The sequence below is a fragment of the Vanessa cardui genome, chromosome 8, assembly GCF_905220365.1.
Source record: "Vanessa cardui chromosome 8, ilVanCard2.1, whole genome shotgun sequence".
Taxonomy (NCBI): Eukaryota; Metazoa; Arthropoda; class Insecta; order Lepidoptera; family Nymphalidae; genus Vanessa; species Vanessa cardui.
In genome coordinates this window covers 3358547-3385318 of record NC_061130.1, presented here as the reverse complement: position 1 = coordinate 3385318, position 26772 = coordinate 3358547, and the positions used below count along the sequence as shown (strand labels likewise).

At 35.1% G+C, this 26772-nt stretch overlaps 1 protein-coding gene across 7 annotated transcripts; it reads left to right on the top strand.

Moving 5' to 3' along the window:
• Positions 1-347: 347 nt before the first annotated feature.
• LOC124532162 (reticulon-3-B) lies at positions 348-25538 on the top strand. Of its 7 annotated transcripts, none has more exons than XM_047106886.1 (7): positions 348-1420; positions 8189-8224; positions 20335-20542; positions 21999-22100; positions 22684-22790; positions 24341-24446; positions 25283-25538. In XM_047106886.1, the coding sequence occupies exons 1-7, from the start codon at positions 706-708 to the stop codon at positions 25335-25337; spliced, it is 1329 nt and encodes a 442-aa protein (XP_046962842.1). In that variant the 5' UTR covers positions 348-705; the 3' UTR covers positions 25338-25538. The 7 variants fall into 7 exon arrangements, with proteins under 7 accessions (XP_046962842.1, XP_046962843.1, XP_046962847.1 ...); XM_047106891.1 differs by lacking the exon at positions 348-1420 and adding an exon at positions 2772-2811; XM_047106889.1 differs by lacking the exon at positions 348-1420 and adding an exon at positions 7901-8103.
• Positions 25539-26772: the final 1234 nt, after the last annotated feature.

The window sequence follows — 26772 nt, the reverse complement described above, 5'->3', positions numbered from 1 at the left end:
TTTTATCCATAACGTAACTATTATTAATACTTTTTTATGATTTTATGCAATATCTTCTCCATTTTTTTAAATACGTTGGTATATTTTATAAATACGTATTTATAATAATGACAACTATTTTTTTTATTGCATAATCTAAGCCGAGCATCTAGCAGACAATTTAACGTGTTTTAATTTTTTATTTTTTCCGAACTTGGGCATATTGACTCAATTCAATAGGTTCACTGAGTCCGACGAATGGTCTTCAAGGAGCTGTCGGTAAAACAGTTTTACGGCTAAAACTTGTCAATAATTTCAACATTTTCTTACTTTCATACTATGTTTTTCCAAGATCAGCCACGGTTACACACATAATAGGAGTTCCATCTTACCAGTATTTTACTTTACATAGTATCTCAACTTTTGCAATTATTTATATATTTTTAGTGTTTTTGATAATATTATTTTATTATAATTTACCGGCAAATAGCCGCCCCCGTTTCATTGGACGGGCTGGGTCGAATGCGATGAGTAATACCGTTTGTCGTGCTGAGTGACGTCGTGCAGCGGCAGCCGGCAAGCGGCGCGCAGAGTGCAGACCTCAGTTCGACACGGCGAGGAGGCACGGCAAGACCCCCTCTTCAGCTATTCCTACCCTAGTTTGTGCTACCGCACCCACTATCGATCACTTTCCTCTAGTCTTATTTTATTAATTGTAATTTAAATATGGATAGTTCCGACAAAGTATTAGGAGGGCTTGCGAGCGGGGATAGCGCGACCACGGACGCCCTCACGTCCGAAGCGACCATGAAGCGCGACCAGGACTCCATGGACGACTTCGAACACTTGGATCGCGAGGGAAAACGGGACGACCCTGAGGAATCACCCATTCACAGCGCGCATGGCGCTGCTCGACATGTAACGCAGAGCTTCCTTGACATGGAACGAGATGAGTTTGTAGACACACCACGTGCGCCTTCCGTCACTGAAAAAGCCGAGCATCTAGCAGACAAGTTTACTGACAGCGAATCTGACGCTGACACGGCCGGAGAGTCACCCTTACACCGACCCGAGCCCCCGAAGCAGAGCGCACAGACCCCCGAGCCACCAGTTCCCGCACCCCATGATCCTACTCCGACCCTCGCGCCTACTCCAGCCCCGGCACCGGTCCAACCACCAGCGCCTACCGAGACTAAATCCGAACAAGTTAAAGAAGTGGCACCAACGAAGCCTGTAGAACCTGAGCTCGTGGAGCCCAAACCTCAGCCTCCACCCCAACAGCCCAAGCCAGAACCTGAACCGCCGAAACAGGATCCTCCCAGTCCGAAACCAGCCCCCGAGCCTAAGCCTGAACCAAAGCAGGAGTCAAAACCGGAGCCGCAACGAAAGCCGACTGCACACGTGATCGAAGCCGAGGTCATCTTCTGCCAGATGGGACTCGGTAAGCATTTATTCTTTTCTCTTACGCAGTATACGTATAACAATTTTACGTTTTTCAAGAGCGAAGCGCGTTCGTGTTACGTCACGAGTAAGAGTCTAGATTTTTCCGCTTATATTTTGGACAAGTGGATTCGACATCGATCAAATAGTTCTCGGTAAAATTTATACGAGTCCTTCTTTATTTGTGCATGTGTTATCTAGATATGATTGTGAGCGGGCACGTTTTTTATATTCGCCGATCAATAAAAACTGTCTGAATGTAACAGATGGTGAAAATTTTATAACAATGATTATTTAAACGACAAGCATGTATCTAATTATCGAGACGAGTTGTTATTTGAAAACATGAATTGGAATAGTATAATAATTTGTCGCAAAAATCGGAAGTGCGAGGGGTAAGTGGGTGGAGGCGGCAAGGGAGAACGGCTGCAGAGGTAGCGTAGCTGACGGAGCGGCAAGAGCGTTGACCGCTGCAGCGGCCGCCGGCTAACGGCACCCGCTGAAAACCCACGCCTCTCATTCGCTGCACTCGAAAAGAAAGGATGCCCGATTAATCATCGCATCTAAACCGAAACAGTAACAAAGACTTTTCAGACAAACTCAGCGTGACTTATAACTTAAATCTAAATAGCTAAACGTATTTTGAAAAGACTACTAGGTTTGACTAATATGGTGCAATTATAAATAAGTAGAGTTGTATGCGCTCAACTTAGAGTAATGAGCCTACTAATTCTATGGCGCCCGACGTAAGCGACCCAGTTTATAAATGCTTGCTCATATCCAACGTGCAAGGTGAAAACATTACGTGCAATTGAGTCACCGATAGCAAAAAACGTATAAAATTATTTTGTGATTATTCAATATTTCGCAAGGACCTGCGAAATGAAGCAAAATTGTTTAGACTTTATATCATTTCCAAGAGAAAGATAACACGGATCTTATCTTATCGATAATTCACTTTAACAATCTATATACATATACGATATACTTTTTAGATGACTAAAATCTAAGCAATTCGATTTAACATAATGCAACGAAAACTTTATAACTCTAGGACATAAAATAAAACCTTTTAGAGTCATGCTGACGATATACAGAGCTTAGCTTAGGAAAACTCATGTTTTAAGGAAATATGACGTGTTGTTGATGATATGTATAACTATGATAGTACCATTGCTAAATTTAGCAGCGGTTCCGTAGCGCTAAGCGCTCGACGCTCATAAGTAAAAAATCCTCTGTAGCGAGCTCACGTCGACCATTCTGCATTCACCAGTCCGACTGTAATCGTGATCTCTTATGTGACAAAACTGTGAACGTGTTCAGAAAGTTTGATTTTCAGTGATATAAGTACAGTGAGTTTGAGAAGTATGGGATCCGACGGTGACGTTACACGTAAGTTGTATACTTTGTTACGAATTCATTCAAACTCTAAATAATAGGTGGGTGGTATGTAGTTTTCCAACGATACATATTTCTGTAAATTATATTTAAATATTTCTAGTGAAAATGATGTAACTTTTCACTTATACGCTACACGTTCGAATTCTATGAATTAACATCTATTACGTCAGTTTATCTTGTAGAAGTAGGTGCATATTACTAATTCGAAACTGCTTGATTTTGTCATCTTCCCCAGTCGGTTCATATTTAAAATTAAATATACTTTTTATATATTAATAGCTTCCGTTATTTACGTCAAACCGTTTAAAAAAAACTGTGATACGAATCTATTCTCAATGTATTTGTATATAAAATAAATTCCATCTTATTTTTATTCACGCACGTATCGGTCGACCGATACGACCTCAACGACGATGCTGTTTTTATATGGATGCGTATTTTCTTTTGAACAAAATTTTAATTAAAATAATATTTAATTGTATTCAAAAGAAAATTTGTCTTCCTATATCTTCTTTCAATGCTGACAATGATAATACATTGACTATAAATTTATTTTATTTACACAAATACTGTTAGGCATTTGAACATATTGAAGATAGCTAAATAGGTACAGACGATATGGTATTCTATCTCTATATCTAGTATGGATATCGATGGCTTAAAATTTGTTAAAATTGGTCTTTGTAAAACAACCCTTTTTAAATTTTTGTCGCGTTTTCTTTTTCTTATACTCGAGTTCTAAATTGATTCATCTATTGTTTCATGGTTTTCTTGTTCAAAATGTAAACTATAGATAATGAAATAGAGCCATCATGAGATACTTAGTCTGTTTCTCGTGTAGTGTCACTTACGCGCTGCTTGAATACCATTGACCCAGTTTATACATTTTTTTTTACAAAACGTGACACTGCGCCCTTTGTGCTTCTTGTTCGCTGAACGACGTATTTTACGTCCTACTCTATTTACTCATGTTCAACTTTAATGTAACAAAGGGAAAATTTAAGGGTTTAATGTATCACAATGTCCATTGTTAAACTTTCATGAAAATGTAGATGTTGAGGTTGCTTTTTGAATCATTTTAATGAACATGATAAGTAAGATTAATATGGATAATTTATGACGCAAACTTAAACTAGTACTATAATGATTTGGTTAGACATTCATACTCAATCTCCAAATGTAATATTTGACGTCATTCATTTAATTTAAGGTTGGGAGTTTCTTAAAGTTACAATACTTGAGTTGTCGACTAAAAAACTGAGTAATTTGTGTAACTCCTGATGAAACAAAAAGAAAATAACAAATATTTCAACGGGAACAACTCATTATGTATAATTCTTCGTTATAATCTCGAGTATTTTTCTGATTCGCTACCGGAAAATAAGGAGTTTCCGTTTGAATAAAATATATCCGAGAGGAATACTTCTAGTGAAGTTCTTGTATGCCGTAAAAGCCAGACATATTAGCAATAAAGTTGGCGATGTCGGCCGAGGGCGGGGACTGGATCGATAATCCACGCGCGCTGCTCTACACAGACATACCGTCTGCTAGACGAACCCTTGACATCCACTTGTCATACCAGTATCGCTTCCTTATCTACAAATAGACCCAACATGACTACAAATATTAACAAGATACTTCAAACAATCCATCATTACAAAAATGTCTAACGATGGAACAAACTGTCGGTTTAATATTACATCACTGTTAAATATGAATGTAAAAATGATAAGATAGGGTTTATTTTTAAAGTTTTTATATCGTCTGTTACAGCGGTCGTGCTATAGAAGCCTTAAATAAAGGGTTGAAAAGATAATGTTATCGAACGAACAATGAATGAGTCATAGGGAAATTTTATTGGCACCCTCATAGTTTAAAGGGGTCCGTTTGATATAGCGATATACTGGTATCTACGAATAGTCATTAATTACTTTAGGTTCTAAATTGAAAGACTTGAAGATTGAGTATGTGTATTATACGTTGAACTACTTTGCTTAGTTTCTTCAGAAGTTGATTTGTCTTGGTCGTGAATTGGCTATGAATATACTTATAAGCAAATTTTTATGAAATGCAAATGAAAATAGAACAAAAAAAGGATGTATATGTATGTGTATTTACGATAAATTCCAAAATCCGACTATAATAACAAGGAAGTTTAATTTTAGCATAAAAGCGCTGCTGTGAATTCGTTCTTTTAGTAAGGACCGTTCCAGAAAATTTTGATCTTGGCGAACTAACAAATTGGGTCAACTTCAAAAATTCTGTTTTATCTCAATATGGGGTATATTTCTTAAATACGAATAGATGATTTTTATACAAAATAATTTACTTAAATCATTAACGTGTAATAATTTTACATCGCCGAGATGTATTAATATATTTTGTTTATAAACATATCGGCGCTCTCGTTGCTAATAGTGATGTTGCCTAATTAATTATCTTATTAATTGCTAGCTACACCGTGGTTTTATACGCTTTTAATTATATAGTACATGAAATAAATATTTATGTAAACGTCAAATTGTTTTAACTTTTCATAGGTTCATTGTTTCATTTCTGCTTAGATGAAGCATCGAAATTATTTGTATTTTTTTAATCTCTCTAAATTTTCTCTTGGATAAATAAACACCAAAAATAATCCTAAAGTTATTTTAAATCACAGTCATACTCTAAAATTCTAATTATTCCTATAGATACATTCTGATTTTTTTAATTAAAAATTATAAGATTAATATTTAAGTCGATTTAAAAGGAGATTAATCTTCTCTACGAGAAAATTTCCAGGTTATAAATACTTATGACAGCACAATAGGATTTGTGTACTTTGTCTTTCAACATTATGCAAGATCGGTACATAATCGGCGTCTAACGTGTCGCCGTGACTCATTCGATACTGCCGACTGACCTTATCCCCCGCAGTTTGTTAGCACTGCAACTTATGGACCAAATAAACATAATAATATTATTGCTTACCATACTAAATATGATTTGAATCGAACCTTTGAAGTTTAATGCCTTCTAGAGGAGTTTTGAGAATTTTGAACATTCAGAATAAGCAAGCAAATCATATACCGATATAATTAGACATGTACCGAAATATGAACGTTTAGATTCACCTTCGTAATTAGTTTAACGTTGCTCGAATGTATCGGCCATCAATTAAACGATATGATACGAGATTGAGGTTACCAAGGTTAGTTGTCGGGTATGGCGATCGATCATGAAGTAATGTTCCATTAAGAGTGCTTTACAGTCCACTTGGGCTACGGTAATGATGCGTGCAGCGTGTGCCGTCTAGCATGTGGTGTGTGCGGTGCAGGTGCGGTGACGTCACTGTCCGGGGCCGGTGCCGGAGCGCGGCGGCTCGCGACCGGGGTATTTTTAAACTGCCCTGTCTCCATCAAGCCCGTCACTGTTGCTGCACACAACGCTACATCGCTATTCGTTCGACAATGCATTGTTTGATTAGTTGTTTTTATTCTATTTCGGGATTTTTTTTCCATTGAAAAACTTTCTTCACGTAATAGGGGAAATTATAATAATCTTGATTTAATTGATAATTGTATAAGTCATATGCATAGTATAGGAAATATCCGAAGATATATCAAAATACGACGCAATTAGACTATAAAGTAGGTATGCGCATTTATGAAGGGGACAGTGAGTCACCTGGTGACGACGCCTATAGCCTACACAGACTGTAACTACTTACTTATGCCACCAACTACTTAACTATCGTTATACCAAAACAAATGGCCATTAATTTTAATGCATAATAAACTACACAATATGAATCGGACTTTTTAAATTCGAACCAAAACGTCTACGATTCTTCTTAAACATTTGAAACCTTATTTAAAAAAAACCTTCTTGGTGACAAATTTAAAGTTTTAAATTTATTACACGCCCAAAAAAATTGGTGTAAGCCTTTTTTTGGCTTTTTATAAATTGATTGTTACGTGTTCATAGATATTTATAATTTATACGTAGATATGGGAACAATAGCTTCGACATACGAACCAACTTTAGCGGTTTCCCTCGAGGGTTTCTCTTTTAAGTATTAAACATTTACAGTTGGAGTCACAAAGAAGTTATTTAATATGTATATTCATTAATAAAGAACATTTTTGTTACCTACATGCTTTTGTAAAATGTCACAATTCTGTAAATTCAAGCAATATATAAAAATCTTTATTTATTTCGCGACTGTGTTCTAAATTCAAGTATTGTTGGCCTTATTATGAAGATTACCTGTTTGAAAATTACTTATATTCATTACTTCAATGGAGCTCTAATTGGACAAATTATTTGCCCAAGGATTTGGTGTATTGCTCTAATTGGGCAAATTATTGGACCAAGGATTTGGTGTATGGTTTATGTTCGAATTTGGAACTGCTTGCAGCAAACGTTTTCAAGGAGTCGATACAACGCTGCGGTATCCTTGAACTTGCCGAGTTTGTCGTCGTCATGTACTCGTGATAAATTTATCTCAAGGTCGCTCCACAATTTTGTAGAACTTAGTTATTCGATGATTCACGCCAATCATTGTCTTTTTTTTATATTGTATTCTGATGTGATTCGTTGGTTTTAGTTTTGTTTCTTTTCTTTTTCGTCTACAAAATTCGATCGTGAATAATTATTATTAATAATGATTCTCAAGACTATGACAAGATTGCGTAAAAATGCGGCTACGCACTGCAGCGTCTGAGATCACCGTCTAGAGATAAGATGACTTTTTTCGTATGTCTGTGTACTATATTAATATCACTGAACTATCTGTAATAAATAAGCAGGAAGTGCCTCGTCTGTGCAACCTGTAATCTATGTTCCCGATAATACTGACTTATATGTTTTTTAACTGCATGATTTATGTAAGTGTTATCTTCTGTATTTCTAAAATATAACATTAATATTAAATAGTTTTGAGGTGATGGGATCAATTTTGCTTGGTTTTGCTACAAATGGAGAAATGGTAAAATAATGTGTAAAGTACAATAAAATCTACGAAATATTACCACTGCATGTTTGCGTGAAGTATGGTGGTGGTGAGGTGATGCTGCATGCAAGGAGTGGAAGGTGCGCAGTGACGGTACTGATAGCGCGCATGCGCTGCCGGCGGGAGACAGTGTGGAGGGAGGGGGCGTTGCGCCGCGGCTGCCAGTATCGACGCGAGTGTCGGGCGCGGCGCGCGCTCAGTCCGCCGCTTCCAGCTTAATTCCAATATTACGTAAAGTATCACGATGGCGGACTCCGGGCCCTCCCTCTGCAGCGTTCTCGACCCACGTAAGTGTCGGTGCAGGCTTCGCTTCGCCCGCTTGTCTCTCTCTCTATCGCGACTAACCCGCTAACGCGCAGCCCTCTCTTACAGATGCTTGGTTCGACCCTCAAAGGCTACACCCTGAAGGTGAGTGAAGGCGGGCGGCTAGCTGATATAACTCAAAGTGCGAACGGACGGGGATGCATCTCGTCCCCAGTTACAGCGATACTGTGGCACCGACGATGCTTCGCGAATTTCAACGGGGGACTGTGTGACCGCTGTGTAGCACAGTGTTGTGAGCTCAGTGTTAACTTCGCTGTGACGATGACGGTATTAGCAATCGATAGTATCGGTGAGTCCTGGCGGGCGAGCCGTCGCTCACCACGCCGCGCTCCACCTGACACCACTACTCACAATTTCACAATCGACCTCAGACAATAATAATACCTGTCAGACACGACGTGACTGTTCTAATTGTATCACTAACTTCACTGTCATTTGTTGCTCGTCACCGTGATCACTGATTAATTAATCGTCGCTGCATCTGACATAGACAAAGCACGTTAGATTTATACTGTTCTGCATTTTCATGTTACTTACACGCTCTAATCATTCAATAACAATGTGTATTTGACTTTTATCTTACATATTTTCTTTGTAAATACTAACGTAGAAAGAACACCTTAGATTTATCGCTTGGGAAAGGTACTTACAGGGAAGAAGTGTATTAATGGTCCGTCATAAATTGTTATCGTCGAATCGATCAAAATTTATTTAGCATGTTGCTAAGGAAATTGGAATGTTAGTCGTGTCGGTAGGCCCTTGATTTTTTCTTGTATGTTTGAGGTGGATATGTCGCGAGACATAAACTCGCAGCCGGCTGCCCGTCAGCTAAGCGCATGCCATCTGCCAAGATGAAATTAGCAACATTCTTAACGACATTGTACTTTATGGTTCTAATCGCAGTGCCCCTGTGATTATTGCTCGATAATGACCTCTTATCTCTCTTATTCGTAATTCGTTTACGTATTTGATTAACTATTTGTACAGAAGATACGTTTATTTTTTGATAAATGTATATTTTAGCATCAAATATATTTCGTTGCGATAGATATTCCTAGTTCAGTAAAGTGTAGGTACGTTACGAAATGAGATCAGATTAGATGGTGTTATCATACTTGTCAGCTACACTTCTTCTATATCATTCGATGCTTCGTTGCTTCACTCGTATGTAAAGTGACCGTTTCGTTTTTCGGCTTCCTCTATCACGGAAACGTGATATCGTTTCTCGGTGAATGCGTTTCGTACAATATCTGTCATTGAAGAAACAAAGTAAGGCTCATTATCCTTTGTCGTATTTTTTTGTAACGAAACAGTGGCATTATTGTATTTCTCACACCGTAATGCGATCCATATTATGTTCGATGCGGTATATTCGATTGTCAGCATGAAAAGGCAAATGTAGCAATTTGAAACAATACTAATTTAATGTTAGTGTTAGTATTATCTTAAGCCATAGACGTTATAAACTAAACAAGGACATTTGTTCGATCGCATCGGTTTTATTATGTATACAAGGGTCAAGACTAGTTTTCTTTATGTTATTTATCTATATCGAAATGTTAATCAATCAATAGACTATTTATTTAAACTTCGAATGTGATAAAATAGGCTTTAATCGTCAACTTGTAGACTAAACATATGTTATATGCTATGAATCATATATATGAGAGACGAATTCAGCATGATTATTAAAAAAAACCGTAATTGTACATTAAAAGTGTCGTAATAAAAGTAATAAAATACTAAGTTAATTATAATGATGGCAATAATGAATTAATTTATTAATCTTATTTAATCTGATAGATGATAAGGTTGATTATTTAATACTTAAAATAAACTATTAAATAAAATAACGTCCATACGAATTTAATCACGTAGCATGACTTTTTAAAATACGTATGTAATTGCAAAATAATTTATTTTCGAAATTACGCATTCGTTTGTGAAATGTACTATTAATGAACAAAGGTTGAAAAAAATGAATCACAATTTTATACACAGAATAACATCAAAGAGGTTTATTAAAAACATCGAACCTCTTTATTAAATTACAATTTAATATTGATGATCTGTAGAACATTTTTGATGAAGACAGGGGTAAGAATATTAATTAAAAACCATACATATTCTTACATATTGTAACAACATGTGGTCTACATACTTTAAACTAATGATGTAAGTTTTTCAAATTAATTCATGGTAGTTCTAGTCCTTTTAACGGAGTGTGGGGTATAAAGATCAAATCATCGCGTAGTGCAATCATTATCGTTGCATCTGATTGCACCGCAAGGCTATTTGCATTATTTTATACCGTTCTTATATGTCTTTTCCATGGTACTTTAAAGCTAATTTTTAATCGGTAAAGAGTTGTTACGAATGTCTGGCTCTAGACGAACATAAATGGTTTAATAAAAGTGGTTCAATTTGTGGGTCAAGGTTGGTTTAGGGCCGTGGTATACGAAATTCGCTTAGCCCTAATGAATGCCAAACTCCGATATAAGATGGGACAAAAAACGCTGCCTCTTTCAATTGACCTAAATAGCTGGTACTAAGATTTTTTTAGTTGAAAAAGAAAGAAAAAACCAATACCTTGTAAATGTAAAATCGTAGTGAACATTGTGTCTATCCATTATTATAAATGTCTAATAAAAAGCCGTAACTCCATTTTTTTTTAAATATTTTTTAGCGCCAGTCTTTAAAAAGAGTTCCAAATAACGTAAATCGTATTCATACTTTTTGGAACGAAATTGAAATAACTGTAATGTTTTATCTCTCCAGTTTTGCCAAAACGAATCTAATATTATATGAACCTTCATATATTTTAAGATCGATAATCGCATGAAGTTCTCAAATTGATAACGTTCAGCGGAGCAAAGTGTGTTGCAGATGGGCCACATCCCGCTTGTCGCCCGCGTTCGTATCATTATTGAAACGTAAACATACATTCAGATAGCATCCAAGATAATCAATAAGGATAATAATCTGTCTAGTGCTTCTAGACATGCTATAAATAGACGAATTATTCCCTATAACAACAGCCTGTAAATTTCCCTTTGCTGTGCTAAGGCCTCCTCTCCCTTTGAGAAGAAGGTTTGGAACATATTCATCCACGCATTCAATTATTCCGTAGTAATATCGTATTAAATATGTATTTGACATGTCATGTTAACAAATATATACGAAAGATAGAAACAGTTTCGATTCGGATCGAATTATTCCAAGCTCGTAAGTCCGGTTGTAGTGAGATATATCACCGTGTCAGTCGTTATAGAATATTCCATGATTACCACATGGTAATTTTATTTTGTAGGTTGGTACTATTGAGTTACATGAGGGTTCTTTTTGGTAGAATCTATTTTCATGGTGTACCATGATTTAAAATTCCTTGATGATTCAAAAGTACTACAAATAATCACACATTTTATTCTTGATGTGCATTATGTAAAATAAGTTCAATGTGTCACAATTCTTTTTTTTCTGAACTTTGGCGCAGGTAGGTAGATGATATAGACTTAAACCTTGTTTAATCCAGTATTATAGTAACAAAAATATTGGCATTAAGAGATTAACAACAAACAGAAAAACATAATCCAACCAGTTTACAAAGTCGTCTAGATCGTTATTAATAAAATTAAATTGTATTCGAATAAATTTAAACGGACTCTGCGGACACTAGAATAATAAAAAGCTAAAAATAAATGAATATTCGTCTCCTGAGGCAGACCAAATCGTCCTCCGACCGATTTTTTGTTTGTTTATCTTGGCTTGGAAAAGGACACTATCTCTAAACGGGTTAATGGAACGAAAACATATTATATGGATTTATTTATATCTTAATTAGTGACGATAATTATTATTACAATGAAGTCTCAACATTTTATTTATCTAAAGAGTTGTCTAGAGACTAATTGATCTAAAATCTTATGTACATATTTATATTTGTAAACAGTTTTAATCAGAGAAGTTCATAATTATAAATGAAGACAATTTGTCTTCGTCTTAATTACAATGCAAACAAATAATTTCATGTCATTTATTTTAATAACTATAAATGCACTATGTGTATGTTAATGTGTAAATACGAAAAATTCATACGATTGGATATCATGATCTCAATAGCTTATGTTTTTATTTTGATAGAAAAGAATATATAAGATATCGTCGTATCGAAGTAGATGTTAACAAAAATGCAAAATAAACTTTATTCAAGTGGGCTTTTACAAGCACTTTTGAATCGTCATTTAACAATTAAGTGAAGCTACCACAGGTTCGGAAAGTAGATTCTACCGAGAAGAACCGGCAGAAAGTAGTTACTCTTCTTCAACATTTAAAAACTACAGTCATAGTTACATACAATTATATATGTATGTAATGTATCCTGCCTGGAAGTCAACATGTATTAATTCTAAGCTTTATTATCATATACAAAATCTTGTATCGAATAATATGCCTTTTTTTACCAATGTATTTTTTATAAACGATTTGAATTTAAGAAACGGCAAAGTTAAAAATGTGGGATTATTGAACGGCGAATCTCAAGTACGAATAACCTCTAGCCGAATTTGTCGCGTTTTCCATGAATTCTGAAAATATTTGGAAGCCATGGGGTTATTCCTGGTGCCACGACTAAACGTTTTGTCACGGTTTGATTTGTATCACTTAAAACCTGATTAGTAATTTTCTTAAATTTGTTACGATTGAATAATTTAAACCAGTCCCATTGACATTAAGATTATATTTAGTCTGAGAATTAAGCTCATCAAAAATATAGTTTATAAAGAGTTCCGTACAACAGAAGATGGAACTAATTCTCCAATGGACTTCACCACTTCCTGGAAGGACGAGTACCTTACAGGAAGTGGCCGCAGTTGTATGAATTATTTCCTAGTAGTATAAAGAAAAACTATAGTTAATATTATTATCACCACCTCAACAATTGTTTGAATTATTTGGCTTTTTGTCCTGGTTGGATTTCAACCATCAATAGTAATTTGCTACATATATTACTTTTGCAGGGAAAAAGGATTTCGACATTTGTTTTTAGAGATGTTATATATATCCTAAGAAGAATAAAAAATGTCACCGTTAAATCAATAATTGTTATAGTATATCGGTATGTCAATATACGGTACTTGATAACGTTAGTAATTAGGTACATACATATATGTTACATTTAATATCTTATTGACTGGCTCGGACACACTTATCATTAACTACCGATACACATAACCTATACATTATTATGTATTGATCATTATATAATATCACTTAGTTGTATATAAGATATATTTTATGTAAGATAGTGTATAAATATATTTATTTTATGAAAGGAAAGATACTGATAGTATGGTCAGTCTGTTGTTTCAGTATAATTTTGTGGAACGGGCTTAGTAACAAATTGAAGTGTCCTATGACCCTTTGACACCAAATTTGTTTGATTAACTACAATTAAAGCTTATAAAATAATTTGCCGAATTACTGCCCGAAAATAAATTGGTTTTTGTATATAGATTGCATTAATAATTGTATAATATTATTTTGGATTTATTATTGTTGATTTATTGAGGTATTCATTAGAAAGTTTTACTTATTAAACAATTTATATTTCAGTGAACTTATAAATATGACAAGGTCGTAATTGTAATGGCTTCGTTAATTATTACAGACCTATTGTCACTTATGAAGGCTTGTCCTATACATTTAATAACTACGTAATGCATTAGGATTGTGAGTTAGTGAGTGATTCATGCCCGTAAATGTCTTAATGTGCGTAAGATGAGTAGCAGAAAAAAAAATACAAATTACATATACATATTATATTTGTTAAATTTATTTTATGAAAATGCCGATAATTTAGCTTGGAGGGAGGCGTCTTTGTGGGTGAATAGATCTTTAACAGATTATTTTGACCATGTATTTTTCCATCAGACTCTCTTAGTGTGATAGTTTTAGCGAAGCTAGCTCTCGGCGAGTCCCGGCGGAGCAGAGTAGGCATTCAGAAACTGAGCGATATTTATACCGCAGGCCGACGCTCGCTCGCCTCCCATTGTATTTCTGTTCCTACAGCTTACATTTTGACCGTTCGCGTCGCAACGCCATCGGTTACTACTAAAGACTCTGCTTAATTCGACTACTGCTATTTCGGTCTTCTGAAACCGTCTTGACAACTTTCTCTTTTGTGTTTTTTTTTTGCGAAAATTACACGAATCGTTTATTCGTTACATTTGTCTTTTTATTGTTTGTTTTTTTTTTTTTTTGTCTTTTATAGGTTTTAATTTAGAACGTGAAGTCTTGATTACTTGTTGTTTTATAAATTACTTTTTTTTTAAATGGAATTTTCTGTTCCAAATCCAAGTGGGAAAATTGCACGTTCGTAAATTAGTTTTAATTACGTTTTGTGCAGTGATGGAGTAATATCTGGGGTTAAACTCCATAGGTCTGATTTTGCATATCTATCAAAATACACAGATATATGGTATGTGCTTGTATTAGTCGCAAACTTTTTCTTATAGGCTTTTCGAGATTCAAAAATTAAATGGCATTTACATATTAATGTAATGTTCTATTGTCGAAAAATAAAGTCAAGAATAATTTTCTTCAGTAGTAATATTAGATGCGCTGCAGTTAATAAATTAAGCGCAGTAAAGCGGTTTTGTGCTGTAGACTGCACCGCCAGCTGTATCGATCGGTTTAATTCCGCTGTTGACACCGCGCTTACTGAACGCGGCCTTTTGAGTCGGCTTTCAGTTAGTTTCCTATTCCGGCTCGCGTTCATTTTAACAATAATGTCATTTATGTTTAAAATTTCTAAAGCCGTGACGTCATAGCTTTACGAAATTCATTTTAGACGCTGAATGAATAAGTCTGTATTTACAACTGGTATAGAGTTGATAATTAATATATTAGTGGTTAAACATATTTTGATAAAGGACTAATGTATTTCATAAAGAATTAGTTACTACTACTTACTAGTTCATTTGTTATAAAAAAATGTTAAATAATCTGATTGTATACAACGGACCGGCAACATCAAGTGTTTCAAATTTATAATAGTCTTGATTATATTTATAGAAAAGTATTTAATTTGAAATATTAACTTCCGTAATAAAATAAGCAACTTAGTTTTGGAAATAATTAAACTGCCGAGTAATTATTCCTTACTTATAATCCTTTTATGATTTATTATTAATTTAGAAATGTCTTACGCTTTTTTGAAGAATATTTTTGACATACTGACCTAATTTCATGCTATTTGATTGTATTTGATGTCAGTACAAGATTTAATTATTCATACTACACGTATTTTGTAGTAGATGGTAGAATGTTAATAGGTACATGCTGTGATCCTCACGATGTTTTTTTTTTTGCTATATCAAGCAAGGTATGAATTATACGGCACGTAGAACAGCAAAAAAACATATGATAAACTCAGTTCTTCTTGCCTGGTTTTGAACCAAAGGTCTTTAGGAAAAATCCACCACTTTAGCGCAAGTTCAAACACTAGGTCGTTCAGTGTGGTCGGAGTTTTTTAGCTCCACGGTACGATAATTAAAAAAGTAAAGATTACAAACTAATTAGATATTAATAAACATCATTAATTTTCAAACGATTTTAGGTCATTAGAATACTAATTATTTTCAATTAAATTCCTTATTATGTTGTAATAAATTACTTACTTGTCACGCGTTAATTCTGATAAGTATTTTACAGCGTTAATTTCGATTTATTTCGTGGATATCTCTAGAAGCCACATTTATTTATTAACATTTAGTTAGCTCGAAGTAAAAAGTAATTTTTTTTTGGAATTGGTGACATCTATTTGAAAATATTAGAAATGTATAACGATTTTAAAAAAAATATATATATACTGACTTTTTTTATACTTGCGTCTCCATTTTTATTGCCAAATGTTGCCACTTATCTGTATTGGTGATTTAAAAATGAATTTGTTAAGTTAATATAAAACCTTTTTATTGCAATATTATTTGCAGCTAATTGCAAACATTTTCTTCAATGTAATTTGAAGGAGCGTGTACAAGCATTATCGAGGTCACTAAATACAGTGAAATAAAATTCAGATAAAGCTCATATCACACGGAATGATTTGATTATCAATTCCGTGTAAATTATCTGTTATCACATTGATTTGCACACAATGTCTAATTCAATTACTTATTACTCTGTACGTAACCCTGTTTATAAAATACACAGCCATTGACGGTTTCATTCGAAGAGGACTGGCGTTTGAAGACTGTAGTCGATGTTACATACGCCTAGCTATTTATTTTGGCAACGATGTTCACACATGTTGACTTCGTTCGGTTGTTGATTGCGACAACCGAACGAAGTCGTGTATAGTACGACACAAGTTAGATAAAACGTAAAACGTAAAACCGATCTCATCCGAATTAAGGACGCTATCCCAAATTATCTATACTTATTTCTTATGTGAATATGATCTTTACACAAACGTAATAACTTGTAATATCATATGACCTAATTTATTCGACAATTTGACACGTCGATTTACATGCACTTGTTTTCTCAGGTTGAACTGACACGGGAATCTATAGCGACGAATAGCGTCGTATGGCGCGATAGGGAACTATTTCCGTTGGATGTATTAATCGGCAGTAACCGGTTTTATTTAATTTGCCGATGCTACATCTAAATTGTGTCGTACTATACTCGCTAAATGTATTTTATCGTTTTTCATTTCGATTGTATATTCTCGTGAAACTATAATGATGATTAAAAACTACACGTAAACGAGATATATGTGTACGTATATCTCAATACAAATTAAACGAATAAAACGTTTGCGAAAAATTACCAAAATGTTAACACAATACAATACAATACAGCAAAAAGCTTTATGTGTTGCAAATAATAAAAAAACACTACATTTAGCTTTTGTGTTAACTTTTAATTTTATTTAGTTAGTCTGTGATTGATGTAAGGAATTCGTAACTTATTTTATCGAATGTACATTTCACATTATTTTCGTCGAGTTGGCAGAATGCCACTTGACCTACGCCACTCTTACTCCTACGTAAAAAACAATGCAATTTCTCGTGTGTGCTGTAGTAGGTGTTTTAAAATACCTCCAGGATTACTTTCGATTTCCGTACGTAACGATCAAGTTCACAGCAGAACTGGTTTGTGTTCATGAAACTTTCGACGGTCAACGCGCAACTTGCATTAACAAGCTCCAAACCGAATAGTAGTGCTTCATTCATAATACTTGGATTATTAATTTCAGCAAAGAACAAACGAAAGTAATGAGACTTGAAATAATGTTATCGTTAAGTAAATGGATACTTTAGGAAGGACTAATCTTGGTAATTGTTTTTAATTATACACAGCAATATATTGCCTATAGGCAGGCATTAGTATCTTTATGGTCACTATGGAGGAATTATTCGTACGTAAAATGCACGATAATATTTTCTATAACATTATCCATTTTATAATTATTTAATTGGAGTATGAACTGTTTTTGTTGTTCCGCTCTGAAAAGAGACATAATTAAAAAAGGAAACGAGAAGGAAAAGTAGTATGTTTGAAAGAGATATAAGATGAACCACAGTCTTCTTTCCAAATTTCAAGCAAACTCAACAACTCTTTGAGACTAGAGTTATAAAGACAAAGCCTATTCCAATGGAAGTAGGAAAAAAGTTAAACAAACTTTTATGCGATTTTTTTCTAATGACTAGGCTAAAAATAACTCACATTGTGCGTTACCAACAGTTCTTGACTAATATGACTTAATTTTTAATTAACTATTGCAATTAACAACTTATTTTCACTTTAATTTAACGTACAAAATTATGATTATTTGCAAACCGTCTCGCAAATTATATTGCAACAATTTGTCTGTCAAATGTTGTTAGTTTATTCCTGTTATGATTGGAATAGAGTGTATGTCTTTTCGTATAATGGAAAGAGTGATAAAAGCTTATATGTCGTAAAAAGTAAATTATTCTCCTCGACCTTTATAAAGTTTTCCAGTACAATAACGTAGTGTACAGATAGCAGCAACATTTCATATGTTTGTAGCTATGCAATACTATAAGATATAAAGGAGCTTATGTTATAATGATATATTTATTACTATGTTAATCGACGTACGATACGTTTATTGATAATAAATAGGTTATCCATTAATACCTGTCTACTGAACTTCAGTACTTATCCAGATACTATGAGAGTTATCATATTATCTCTCATAAAAAATCTTTATCAAAAACGTACTATTACGTTTATTGAATATTTTTTTTTATCTTTAATCTTATATTTAGCAATCTTCACTTGCGTGATGATCTTTTTTTTGCGTAAACAATGGTTTTACTATTTCAGCGGACAACTTCAATGTTCTATTATTTTATAGTTGGACGTTATCTCATTTCGTTTTGTCGGGTAGAAGTCGTTGACCTTGTGGCTGTTATGGACATCAGACATCATGGAGCTCTGACTCATAGAGATTTTCGATCCAAGTCATTGAAATATTTATAGCCATCACTTAATTCGAAATTGTCGGTGTTTCGTTTCGATTAAATCGCTCCGGAGAAATACATTTTTTTATCGATATTATCGTTATTTTCTTCGTTGACCTGAGATAGTGCGTAAAAAACGATAAAGTAGCGACGATGTACGTTGCTTATTTGTCATTTATTTTCTCGTTTTAAAAATTTAATGAAGTATTCGGTAAGCGTTTTGTTTTTACGATGTTTTGATTCGATAGTATAGGCTCTCTTTCTTTCTCGTGGGACAAAGATAGGGATAGAGGTTCTGTCCGCGTAGAGCACGACGGCATGGCCCGCTCAGCGAGTAGGTGACGTGTGTAGAAAGGTAGCGGCGTGGCACGGCGGCGGGCGCCATGTGCGCCGCGGAACCTCAGCGCTCGTCCACTCTGTCGCAATGGCGCGTCCTAGGCAGTCGCCCCGTCACGCCGCGCAGTACGCTGACCTCCCGCCCCGTGGACCAGGTACAACCTTACCGTTCTAATAATAAGGCTTCGAATTATAAATGAGACCAGTGTCGGAATCCTGTAGGATAGCGCTAGGTGCATTCGTGTGTGATCGAACGGGTTGTGAGCGTGGAACTCTCGAAGCCTCTGCCTGTTAACGTGGACGGCACAACATATTGTTTCAATGTAATGGGACTTTTAAAGGATTTACTTACCGTTTGTAGTGCAGGTTGTTTTAGGTAATTCCTGTTGTTATTTATCGTAATGTTGAGATACTTTCATTCATTCAATTTTATATGTTTTAAACGCATTCCTCGAATGATTTTAAACTTCATTACGTTGTTCAACGGTTGAGTGACAAATTAATAATATATGTAAACAATATATCTTTCTCCGAAACAGGTTCGGACGGTGAATGTGAAAATATATTTTTTTTATATGGTGATGTCAAGGTAATTTTCCATTCTTTGATCCTATATCAGTGAAACTAAGGTAATATCAGACTAGTAACATCGCTTCGTTAATTTATGGTGCACTGTATATTATTTTATAGTTTTATTAAATATTTTCCTGAGTTGTCATGATGTTGCATATAATTTTTTCGAATCATTAATAATTTTGTTATACCTTATACATTTTTTCTTCATCTGTTATTGTTTAGTTTAAAAAAAAAAACATTGATTTAGATTGTACACATTCCATTTTTGAAATGTATTCGAATTTTGAATTTGTTATATTTTAAACATCGCTTTATTGTCATTATAACTAATTCTCTTGTCACGGTAAGGTATGCGTGGGGGTAGCAGAGTTCGAAAGACAGCATACGTTCCGCTCTAATAGTTGTCTCCAAAGAACATTCTATTGTCGCCCGGTATGAAAGTAATAGGCGATTTAAATAGAAACACTCGTATTTGCTTTCATTCATAATTCATTTTAAAATACCCTGTAATATGCACTAGATCTGCAACACGCATGGAATTTGATTTTTCAATTTTATTTGAATATCGAACTAGAATATATTTTAATCGTTATTTCATGACCGTCAACAATTAGTTACAATCTAGAGAGGACAGTCAACAAAAACTGACAAATACTACTCAGACTTGTATGTGATTCCAATCTATTGCGATCACATAACTAGACTTTCTATAATAATAAGACTAGTGCTGTTTGTGTGAGATTTTAAAGTATATAACTAAGAGGTGGTTACGTGTCGCGTTTCCAGTGGAGTCTCTGATCTACTGGCGGTCGGCGGGACGGTCGGGCGCGGCGCTGGGCGCAGGCCTGGCGCTCCTCGTAGCCCTCGCTTGCTGCTCAGTCGTGTCCGTGCTGGCCTACAGCTCGCTGCTGGCACTCTCCGCCGCTGTCGCCTTCCGCATCTACAAGAACGTCTTGCAAGCCGTGCAGAAGACTAACGAAGGACATCCCTTCAAGTGAGTATATACGATATCGTCTCCGTTGTTATGCTCATAATTATATTGTCGTTAACAATATTCTCACAGTACACAGTGTTCTGCAGAAACCGGTTCGTACTGGAATCTGGAATGTAGCTTCTCGTGTAATATTTTATAATAATATTCCTAAAAATAGTTTTTGATTAAAACCGTTATATATTTAGCTATTATATACGTAGTACATATAAATAGATTAACATAGTTACTCCTATCGCGATGTTCGTTGAAATTGGAGGGTATTTATGTATGATATTTTCCCATGTGAAGTCTTAGAGCAAATAGTATGCAGCATGTAGTGGGGTTATGTTTATCTGTAATATGTAACGCCGATGTAAGTAGATTAGCGATAAATCCAACAGTAATGTCGATCATGCCTTGTTACATAATATACATATACCTTGGAGTCGACGATCGTGTGTGCAAAGTCAAGAAGAAAACACCTGTGTTTGTTTAATTAGTCGTTAAATACTCGGTGCCACACACAATTTATTTTATTCGGCGGAATTTTAATGTACGATTTTAAAACTATGTTTCGAATGAATAAGATTAGATCGATAACATCAAATTAGTTTTATCGATAAACTATCGGTTGTTTTATGTGATAACATCACTATTTTTTTATAAATATGTAAACTTTACATTTATCATGATGGTATTAATTTTACTGTAACTCATAAATAAGATCGTTATTGTGTATTCAGTTCCAAATGCCTTTCTCTTTCTCTCGTGTATTGCTCTATACAAGAAGTTAATCCTACAAATTTATTTCTACTTTTAGTTTAATTTTTTTCTCATTATTTTTAGTGTCGGGGAAATTAGCAAAATAACCGGTTTCGTGCCTTTATTTTTGTAATTCATGTTCATATATATATTTGTGGGTGGCCTTCTCTGTCATCAGATATTTTGGAGTTTGAGAACAATGGTATACGTTACCGGAAGAGGACCGTTTCACTAACAAAATATAACATACAAAAACGATACGTAATACATACGTTTATTAAATATTGTGTATTAAAACTAAGTGTTCGTTAAAAATGTGGCAGCTTCTTTTTCTTTTCGTTCTTGCCTTTTCATCGCAAGAGGTTGCTTTCAGAAACTATGGTAGTATTTAATCATCGACAATTCAAAAACGCTTCAGTGTGAATTTTACTTGAATAAAATTGATTTTATTTTCAATACAAAATCTATATAATGACGGCCTCCTAAACATGCAGTCGAATAGACAGTACAGTCGGGGTAAGAAAAGGTTCGTCGCCTTAAGGTCTATTGTCGTGTGCTCAGTATGAGCGATAATCTGCTTTACCGATCGAGAATGACATATTGCGTAGCGATGATTTGATGTTTAGATTCAAAAGGTACTAAGAGCTTAAGCCTCGATAAAGGAATGAAGGGTACATGGGGTACATGTTCTCAAGAACGAACTGCGTGTTTCCAGATGGCTGCTCGAGAAAGACATCAGCGTGCCGGCGGAGCGCGCTCAGTCGCTGGCCGCCGGCGCCACCGCGCACCTCAACGCCGCGCTCGCGGAGCTGCGCAGGTACGCACACACACACACACACACACACACACACACACAAATGGATATATTATGTACCCACCAGGGCCGTCTGTAATATATTGGAGGCCCTGGACATATTAGAATAATGGCTCCTATGACTTTGACAGAACACTATTTTGTTAGAATAGACAAAGAAACTTTCAATCTTCAATAAATATTGCTTGTATTAGGTAAAATAATGCTAGGTATTAAACTAGTTATCTATTACAATCTGAAAAGACGGTCTTTTTTTTAATTTGACCTGAAGCCTCTATCGATTGCGGGCACCTGGGCTTTTGCCCAAAGTCACCACAGGGAAAGAGGGATCTAGTACCCACCTGTATATTGTAGCTAATTTTTAAGTGTGCCAAAGAACAACATTCAGTATCGTTGTATTTCGATTTAAAAAATCAGTGAGTCAGTGTAACTACAGAAACGAGGATGAAATGCGATTAAATATTTCTAATAGTGTCAGTTAAATGTTAGGGTAATTACAGATCAGTGGCGATGATTTTAAATAGGCATAAATATATTCTTAATTAGGAATTAAGCTTGGTTCAAACGAGGTATCGTCGCATTCCAGGTTGTTCCTCGTTGAGGACTTGGTTGACTCGCTCAAGTTCGGCGTGTTGCTGTGGTGCCTCACGTATGTCGGCGCCTGCTTCAACGGCATCACGCTCATCATACTCGGTGAGATGACAATCTAATACGAACTTTGACTTTTACGAGATTAGAGATTTATTGGTAAAGTAAAGTAGTAAAGTAACAGCCTGTAAATTTCCCACTGCTGAGATAAGACCTCCTCGTCCATTAAGGAGAGGGTTTGGAACATATTCCACCACGCTGGTCCAATGTGGAATACACATGTGTCAGAATTTCGATGAAATTAGACACATGCAGGTTTCCTCACGATGTTTTCCTTCACCGCCGACCACGAGATGAATTATATATACAAATTAAGCACATACATACAGTGGTGCTTGCTTGGGTTTGAACCCGCAATCATCGGTTAAGATGCACGCGTTCTAACCACTGGGCCATCTCAGCTCAGCATGTGTTATTGATAACACGAATTTGAGTTTCGAATTAAGAAGTAAATCAATTTTAATATAGTTAGTTACTTATTTATTATAATGAAGTATGTACAGATACATTTATTAAAGCATTTTTTTAATGTTATATGTCTTTCAAATCTGTCGGTATTATTAACTGATGACGTCATCACTGTAGCTTGACATTATGATTTAAATGTATACATTTTACAATTGCAAATTCATTTATACGAACAATTTGTTCGCTCACAAAGACGCTAATTGTTTAGCAGATGTCTTAGAGTGCGCGAGACGAGTAACATAAAAGTACAGACAGCAAAAAAATGCAAATTATTATATGATTTCTTTTGTTTTTATGTTCGAACATTTAGTTTTGGAATGACACATTTAAACTCGATTTTGCTAAAATTATTTGTTCTTTGACCATTATATACCACTGCACAATGTTATACGACAGCCGGACAGACCGGATATTTAAATATTTAACCGAGAACTTCCGCCTAAAGCCGTATATATGCAGTTACGTCCGGACACCTGGTATGGTCACGAGGCACGGGCTTCGGTATCAAAATTGTCGATAGCGTTAGCTACGTATCGTTATGATCGATAAAAATCTACATTTTTTTATTACCCATATAAATGTAATGTCATACCGTCAGCATAACAACAGGTACAGTCACCGTATAAATATCGTATGTGGTTTTAAATTTGTATTATAAAACATACTAAACAACAAACAACCACAGCCTGTAAATTCCCACTGCTGGGCTAAAGGCCTCCTCTCCCTTTGAGGAGAAGGTTTGGAACATATTCCACCACGCTGTTCCAATGCGGTTTGGTGGAATACACATGTGGCAGAATTTTTTTGAAATTTGTCACATGCAGGTTTCCTCACGATGCTTTCCTTCACCGCTGAGCACGAGATGAATTATAAAGACAAATTAAGCACATGAATCAGCGGTGCTTGCCTGGGTTTTAACCCGCAATCATCGGTTAAGATGCACGCGTTCTAACCACTGGACCATCTCGGCTTAGTTTTAATAACATTCAAGTTAATATATAAATATTTTTTTTAATTTAATCATAATTTTACTATGCTCAGATCTGTTAACCTATTGCCGACTTAGACGCCAATGTATGACGTCCAAGTATGTATATGTTTGTTTAACCGTCCGTATGTCCGTGCAGGTTGGATAGCGCTGTTCACGTTGCCGAAGGCGTACGAGATGAACAAGCCGCAAGTGGACGCCAATCTCGAGCTGGCGCGCGCCAAGATCAACGAGATCTCCGCCAAGTACGTATGCCAGACCGAACGCCTGTCGTGCCAGCCAGCCAGTGACATTACAGGCACAAGTGACATAACATGCTGGGAATGTATGTTTTGACGACCTCCACGGTCGAGTGGTGTGTACACCGGTTTTCATGGGTACGCCACTCTGAGGTCCCGGGTTCGATTCCCGGCCGAGTCGATGTAGATTACCATTAGTTTTCTATGTTGTCTTGGGTCTGGGTGTTTGTGGTACCGTCGTTACTTCTGATTTCCATAACACAAGTGCTTCAGCTACTTACATTGGGATCAGAGTAATGTATGTGATGTTGTCTCATATTTATTTATTTATTATTATTTATTATGTACGAGATAATGTGCAACTGACCTTTTTTGAAGTGACCTTTTTGCTGGTCTGTATAACTAATTAATGAAATATAAACTTAGTTGTACGAACTTCTTTCTATAATTGTATTTTTGAATGTTTCAAAGTGTCATTGTTTCACTTCCTTATGTTTCTTTTTCTCCTTTCATCCCTCTCTTCAAAGATATCAATTGAGAGAAAATAAATAGGTGAATATCTGATGATAAATTTAGTACTAGATATTTATTTATATGTTAATATTAATCAATATTAATTTAAATAATTGTATTAACTAACATGACTGTATTTTTTTTAAAGAGTAGCTACTGAGTTTCTTGCCGGTTCTTCTCGGTAGAATCTACTTTCGGAACCGGTGGTAGCTTCACTTAATTGTTAAATGACGATTCAAAAGTGCTTGTAAAAGCCTACTTGAATAAAGTATACTTTGATTTTGATTTATATTATTTTCCCGTATTAATTGACGTGTGTCACGTGGCAGGGTGCGAGCGGCCGTGCCTCTGGGCAGGAAGGCGGAGAGCGAGAAGGACAAGTAGAGTGTGCGAGCGAGAGGGCACACCTACAGCCAACACGCAGTTCTTTTAGCGCCGGAGTTTCACTCACTGTTTGTTATATTTATTATTACTGTATTTAATAAAGATACACCTACTTTACGTGTAAAGCTTTATGAGACGAGTCATGCGGAGATTATTGTATTTGCTTTTTGAAATTTTAAATTAAAATAACTGTCGAACCAATTCGAGCTGTTTTATTCTGTCCCTAAAACGTCTTATAGATCAGAGAAACGAAATCCTCGTTTGAGCCTTTGCTTTGTTGGGTTTTGATGTCTTAAAAAATGTGACGTCACATATTTTCGTTTAATTGGTTGAAATTATGAATGAAGCTACCTAATTCATATAGTTTTTTTCTGTTAAAGGCTCCTCATAAATGTGAACATCATAGTATGTTTATTATTGACGATATTTCGTGATGAATAATTATTTATGATATAGAAAATCAAAGTAGGTTTTTATATACATTAAAACATCTAGATATTTATCTATATCTACATATACATAATAGCAGCAAATCTTTTAGTTCGATCAGGCATTTTAAGAGTTATTTATATATCATTCTCCATAATATAATATGTATAATAATAGGTATATAGTACTTGGTGGTAGAGCTTTGTGTAAGCCCGGGCAGGTACCATCAACTTTAAATATACTACTTATTACTGTCGTATACTGGTTTGAGTAAGGGAATTTACTCACACAAAAGACAACTTAGTTCTCGAGGTCAGCAGCACTTTGGTAGTTTAAGGAATGGTTAATGTAACATACAGCGTCTATTTTTATGGGAAATGGTGACCACTTACCACCCTGTGACTCATTTGTGTCTGGTTATTAGGGGTCGGTGGTTATTTGTGGTAGGTATTATTAAAAAACAAGTCTTATGGCTTCTTTGAAGTTCAAATTTCCTGATTAAGAGGTTTGGCTGTGAAAAAGAAACAGACAAACAGATTTACTTCAGCCTTTATAATATTAGTATTGTTTTCTAGACATTTCAACGTTTTTATATTAAAATTGGAATGATGAGTGGAACATAAAGTAACCACGCACGGTTTATTCTTTTCAAAATAAATTATGTATCAACTTTATTCATCTTTCGTAAATAAAAAATACGTTGACAGTTTAGGGTTTATATATTTTGGTTTAACATCAAATAACTGTTACGACATTTTGCGTTGAAGACTCCCTTCGCGATGGTTTTAATAGAGTGGTAACTTACAGTTGCTTCACAATGTATTAACAACAATACTATGGTTTTTCACAGTATTATAGAACTTTTCAAAAGTAAACAAGTAACGCTTTTAAACTAGTAACACTTGGTTTCAGATTTAGTTGTGTTAGGTATTAGTTTCCGTAACAAGATTTCACACCTATTTTTAAATTGGACTATTAAAAATATGAAAGTATAGAAATGTTTTGA